This window comes from Piliocolobus tephrosceles, chromosome 2, assembly GCF_002776525.5.
Source record: "Piliocolobus tephrosceles isolate RC106 chromosome 2, ASM277652v3, whole genome shotgun sequence".
Lineage (NCBI taxonomy): Eukaryota > Metazoa > Chordata > Mammalia > Primates > Cercopithecidae > Piliocolobus > Piliocolobus tephrosceles.
Window position 1 is genome coordinate 7,890,651 of NC_045435.1, and position 6,665 is coordinate 7,897,315.

A 6,665-nucleotide genomic window follows, 5' to 3' on the forward strand; every position below is an offset into this window, starting at 1 on the left:
GATAAAGCAGGAAAACAAGAAAGGTAAAAACCATCAAAGAAGTTAGGATTATGACCAAGAAATAGGCATCTTAAGAAGTGATATAAGGAAAAAGACAAAGATGATGACAATGATGATCACAACAGGAACGACTAACACTTACCCGAAACTTTAGATGGGCCAGGGACTTTACTACACGATGTCTCTACTCCCCAAAGAAAACTTACAAGTAGGTATTTTAATCCCCAGATGAAGATTACAAATGAGGAAACTGAGGTTTACATGGGTAAAGTGTTTGCTCAAAGAGACACAGCAAGTTAGTGCCAAAACTAGAATGAAGACCCAAGACTGGCTCCACTGCTTGTGCTGTAGATACTACCCAAAGGCTGTTATAAGATGTAAGCCTGTGAATGACTAAAACAATTAAATGGGTGCAAATGAAGAAATGAGGAAGAAATAGGAGAGGGGAGGGAGGACAGGATACAAAAAAAGAAAAGCTGAGGTAAAAGGAAAAAAGTTCACAGATGGATAAAAAGAGGACAAATGAGGAAGACAAGTATTAAAGGTTAGTATATATATATATATATATATTTTTTTTTTTTTAGTTTTTCTGAGGCAGAGTCTTGCTCTGTCGCCCGGACTGGAGTGCAGTGGCCGGATCTCAGCTCACTGCAAGCTCCGTCTCCCGGGTTTACGCCATTCTCCTGCCTCAGCCTCCCGAGTAGCTGAGACTACAGGCGCCCGCCACCTCGCCCAGCTAGTTTTTTGTATTTTTAGTAGAGACGGGGTTTCACCGTGTTAGCCAGGATGGTCTCGATCTCCTGACCTCGTGATCCGCCCGTCTCGGCCTCCCAAAGTGCTGGGATTACAGGCTTGAGCCACCGCGCCCGGCCCAGGTTAGTATATTTTATTTGAACAAAGTATTGCTACATCTGATGTTTGGTCTGACACAAAGTGGGGGCAACTGGGTTTGAAGGGATTTTGAAAACTTTATTTCAATGTTTATTCTTGGATTGCCCCCACTGCCAACTGAATAATTTCCACAGAAAGAGAGATCGGGAGGTGACTAGGTACAACCACAAACCATGATACATTATAGAATAAAGGCACCTATTTACTCTAACCTTTGCATCAGATACTGGACAACTCTTTAATATAAACATAGCAGCAGAACACTATTTAAAACCAAATGATCTCTCATAAGAGGTTAATGAGAATGAGCTAATCAAATCAAAGGGCTTCCCTTTGAAAGACTCTTTCCTGTATAAAGTGTAAAACTTGTACTGATAAGTTTCATTGTTTAATGGGGGAGCTCTGAGAAAATCAAGAGAAAAAAGCCAAAGCATCATTATGAAATTCTGGGCTAGCTGCCAGATTATCTCTTATTTCCATTCCACCACTCCCCATAAATTAGCAGTGATTTGTCAAATAATATAAAAGACAAAAGAAAAGAAGGCAATCATATTTCAAATATATTTTTCTTCAGTTTAGCACTTCCTCCTTTTCATCACCATATCCATCATCATTACTTATATACTTTCCGATTAAACACTAAGATAAAAACAAAACTACAAAAACACTGTCAATTCTGATAACACATGGCCTTGGCCAAGCATTCCACAGCTGAGTCCCCGAGGGAGTAAGCAGCCCTGAATCCAACCACCGTCCCACGCCACCTCAATTACCACATATCAAAATGACCAGAGGTCTCTGGGAGTCTTCAACTTCTCAACCTCTAGAGCTAAAGCGTGATGCAGTCCCTGGAGTCAGGACCACTCCTGAGAAAACACTGCTTTCTACACAACATGTTGCCAATACAGCTCAAAAAGTTCAAAGCACTTACAAAATTAATTTCATTTACAGAAAACGAAACATCCTGACTCCAGCTGTCTGAGATCTGATAGTTTCTCCATAAACACTGATTTTGTTCTGGTACATTTGCGCTCCATGATAATGTGAAAGAACAAAAGAGTCATGTAGAAATTGGGCTATCGAACTGAGACTTTGAATACAACTGAAAACACTTCACCTTTCCATACTTCTTTTGATCATTATGACTCAATGCCTTCTAATGACTCTCTATAAACAGGGAGTCTTCTAGATTGCTAAGTCTTTTTCTTTCTTCCCTTTCTCCCTTCCTCTTTTCTTTTCTTTTTTTTCTTGTCTTTTTTCATATGGAATCCTGCTCTGTTACCCAGGCTGGAGCGCAGTGGCGTGATCTCGGCTCACTGCAAGCTCCACCTGCCGGGTTCCCACTATTCTCCTGCCTCAGCCTCCCAAGTAGCTGGGTCTACAGGCGTCCGCCACCACGCCCGGCTAATTTTTTGCATTTTTAGTAGAGGCGGGGTTTCACCGTGTTAGCCAGGATGGTCTCCATCTCCTGAGCTCGTGATCCGCCCGCCTCGGCCTCCCAAAGTGCTGGGATTACAGGCGTGAGCCACTGCACCCGGCCGATTGCTAGTTTTCTTTTGAGAATCTATGGATAAAACAAAACAGCACCTTTGGAACGTAATATATTCCACAAATATACTCCTCTTCTTTCTACTGCTCCCTAGGTGGAACCACTTCTTCTGCCTCATTGAACTCAACATCCTTTAGACTTTTAATCCATTCCAAATCCCAGTCTTCATGTTGAACTGGGTTAAGCGTTTTTTAAAAAATCGTTTTCTTCTATGAATGAGCTTTCCAACTTGCTTAATCTCCTCCAGGACATCTGCTTTCTGATGAAACCCAGGAGCCTCCAACTCTGAGTAGAACATTCACTGTGTGGTCTTTTTAAAAGAGCTAGATGCATGGAGTTCTCTTGCAATATGCATTCCAAATTTGGACAAAACTTTCTTGGAGCTATTTGACATAATGCTGTATAAAAATGATCCAAGAGATAATATATTTTAATGCTCCATACCTTATTTACTGAAACATGTCCAAGAAAAAAAAAAAAATTTTTTTTTTTTTTTTTTTTTTTGAGACAGAGTCTGGCTCTGTGGCCCAGGCTGGAGTGCAATGCCGTGATCTCGGCTCACTGCAACCTCCATCTCGCGGGTTCAAGTGATTCTCCTGCCTCAGCCTCCCAAGTAGCTGGGATTACAGGAGCGCACCATGACGCCCGGCTGTTTTGTATTTTCAGTAGAGACAGGGTTTCACCATGTTGCCCAGGCTGGTCTTAAACAACCAACCTCAAGTGATTCGCCTGCCTCGGCCTTGCAAAGTGTTGGGATTACAGGCGAGAGCCACTGCCCTAGGCTCATTTTTTTTTTTTTTTTTTTTTTAAGATTTGGTAATGACAATTGGGGTTGTTCTGATAAATAACCCTTTGCTGCCATCTAGAGGTAAAAACTATGTAATGAAATTAAGAGTTACCTAAAAAACAAAAGCTTGCACATCAACGGTGTGGAAACAAGTAGTAGCCCAATAACTTTCAGTTAGGCTGGGCCTGAAAGTTATCAGTGACCGCCATTCCAAGACACATTTTCTTCACCAACACATATCAGTGTTGCTCAAAAAAACCGAGATCCACCAATACTGTGTGTCATACCAATCTGTCCTGGCCTTTCACAGTACTGAACTATGCATACCCAGGTAGGCCAGAGTTCCAGGTGAAGAAAACATAAAGCTTACATTTGAAGGAAGTTCAATTATGGCAGCACTTTTCCAAGTGTGGTAGGTCGACCACCTGAGTCAAAGAAATCACTCTGAGAGTTTACTAAAAACGTGCATTCCTGGACATATCCACAAACCAGTGAATTACAATGTATAGGGTAAGATTCAGAAATCTACAATTTAAAAAGGATCCCAACATACATTTTTGTACACTAAATTGGAGAACCAATCTAAATCTTGATAAACTTATAGGACATCACAGAAACCTATCTTGGGAAGGCTATTATTAATGCTATAGTCACAATATTAGCAGACTTGATTACCCCGTCACTGACTTCAACTGCACCTTCTACTGCTCATGGCTTGGATAATACGGTTGTTCACAGAAATGTCCTGATCTCTGAGTTGTTTCCTTCCTTTCTTATCTCTTAAAACAATTTAGTGTTGCTTTTTCTCATAGCATATTTACTATAAAATATGTGGAGGACACAGAAAATGTAAGAAAAATAAAAAGTCCACTAATCAGGGTTAACCACCAATAGCATGGGTGCATTTTCTTTTGGTATTTTCTTTTCGTGTGTAAATAATTAAAGCATGTACACAGTTTTAAATTCTATTTTTAACATTTCTAAGTAAACATTCTCCTGATGCTTTGGCCTCATTAACATAGCATATTGTTATAATTATACTATAATTCATTTAACACATACTATCCATTTAGCTGTCCATTTTTCATCATTATAAACAATGCTAAAATCAAATATCCTTGCCTGCCTCTCTTACAACCTAGACAAGATTCAGAAGTTTCTTGATACATACTACCAAGCTGTTCCCCTAATCATCATTGGAGCTGCCCATCCCACCAAACTCATACTGTGAAAACTTCTAACAGTCTAAAGGCCCAAGTCAAATGCTATATTCTTCATGAAGTACTCGTAAAGACAGTCTCATTTGAAATTAACCTTTCTCTGGCAATCTCATGGCTCTTTGCTGAGATTAATTTGGGACACTACTCTTGTTTATGTCTCACTACACTGTGATTGCCAAATATCTATTAATCTCCGCATCTACCACTATCTCTATCAAGAACCATGTACACAGCACACATTCAACACACACCAGATTACTTCCTGACATTTTTTTCTTCAACCTGACAATCTTTAATCTGATATATCCCCAGAAACTGGTACTTTTAAAGCCAAATCCTCCAAACTGACTCCATGTCCTAAACAATGTCTGCTTCTCCACCAACTGTACCATTAATTACCTTTTGTTCTCTTGTTTAATTCAAGATCAAGGAGGTATGCAAGCAGAGAATCCCAACACGGATCCCTAAACCAAAACCTACAGGCATCACCAAGATTTCCACTAAAGCCCCCACAGTGCCTATGGATAAGCCTATTTACAAAAATGGCTGTGAGAAGCTACACATCGTAAGAACTGTCACCTCCAACACTTTTCTCCACATGGGAGGGAGAAGGTAACTCACACCAATGCACTGCCTGGATAGATTCATCTACAGAAATATGTGGAAAGCTAAAATTACCACTATGAAAGGTCAAAGGACCATCTCTCCAGGAAACGGTGAAGCAGCTTGGTGGACCTGATGAAGATCATCCCAAAAAAAGCAGCACATCTACAATTATTTTACTTCTATATGTGTATATGCACATACACATGCTCACAGGCCTAAACCCAAATCTACCCATTTCCTCATCCTACATATATCTAACCCAAAAATGGACTATCTACAGTCACCCTGATATAGGACTAAATTCACTAGAACAGTTCAAGAGTTTTCTGATGAACACAGAAGTAATTATTCATTCTATAAACTTTGCTAATTAATCATATTTTGCTAAGAAAAGGTGAGAGCAAAAATTCCTAATCTGAGTCAAGAAAATCAGATTATTTCCATCAAGATGACAGGACAATTAAAATCACACTTTAAGGTCTAAAACTATGATTTCTTTATGACCAGGAGGGAAAAAGCAAAGTGATAATTCTTAGTCACAAGGAGGAAAAGCATAACAAAAGTGAGTAACAGCCGAATATGTCCTTTGTGTAGAATACCTGACAATCACCGGTGTAGTGAGCATACCTTACTGACACTTAGTCTCCTATCCCATTTTTCCAGTATGTTTCCCCTTCTGTATAAACCAGCCCTCAGAATCATATTGCTAGGCTTGTAAAACTAACAAAAATTTTAGATTGGTATTGTTGCTTTCAATAGCAATAAGGGCATATCTGAATCGAAGGTCAGTAACATTGAGATCTTTTAGGGAGATATGAATCAATGTTCCAGGTGCTCGAAAAAATACACAATTTATCATTTCATAGGACACTGTTTATTCATATCTCTTCCCTGAATAAACACTATAGAAAATCAGTTGATTCAACAAAAGCTTGGGGTTAGGAGACTCAAATTCCAATCCTAGATTTTCATTCATGTGACACCGAGCTTTGCATTCATCAATCTAAGCCTTGAGTTTCCATATGTAAAACAGGAAAGTGAAATAATTCCTCAGGTCCCTTCCAGTTCCGATAAGCTATGAACATGCCCAACTATTGAGACAAAATGTTGAATTCTATAAGGTCAGACACAGTCCCCTGGCAGAAAGCTAAAGTAATTCTTTTCATCACACTGAAAACTCTCTCATTGAATTGAGAGAAAGGTGAGCCTGTAATTCAGTGTGGACAGAGTAATACAGGACATTTTAAGACAAGGCATGTTGTATACAAAAGGCCGTTCAAAAAACATTTCTAAAAGCTTCAATCGAGGGGGAGAAAAAAACCAATGGAATAACACTAAATATTTTTTGTGATCCTTCACTAAAAACTGGAAGCATGACCCCGGAAGAAATCCTCATGGTTAAGGACTGCTTTAGCCAGGTGTCCTGGGTTGGAGCCAGCAGAGCAAGAGCAAAGGAACTGCCATTCCCCATACTTATCTAACTAAGTCCGCCTCATTGCACTAATGCCACTGTACAAACACCCCCAGACCCCTGCAATTTCAAGGAGGAGGAGGAGCTAGAGGCCTGGGCAGCATTGAGAGGGATGATGGGTGCATTGAGAGGGATGATGGG

At 39.9% G+C, this 6,665-nt stretch overlaps 2 protein-coding genes across 3 annotated transcripts in view; one reads left to right on the forward strand and one right to left on the reverse strand.

The window, feature by feature from the left end:
* FILIP1L (filamin A interacting protein 1 like) overlaps positions 1-2,652 on the forward strand; it is a 294,870-nt gene extending 292,218 nt beyond the window's left edge. The window contains exon 6 of the mRNA XM_023212020.2: positions 2,535-2,652. Coding sequence (XP_023067788.1) covers positions 2,535-2,561 — 27 coding nt within the window. The 3' untranslated portion in view covers positions 2,562-2,652. The remainder of the gene's footprint in view (positions 1-2,534) is intronic.
* CMSS1 (cms1 ribosomal small subunit homolog) overlaps positions 1-6,665 on the reverse strand; it is a 374,148-nt gene that overhangs the window by 356,445 nt on the left and 11,038 nt on the right. The window lies entirely within an intron of this gene.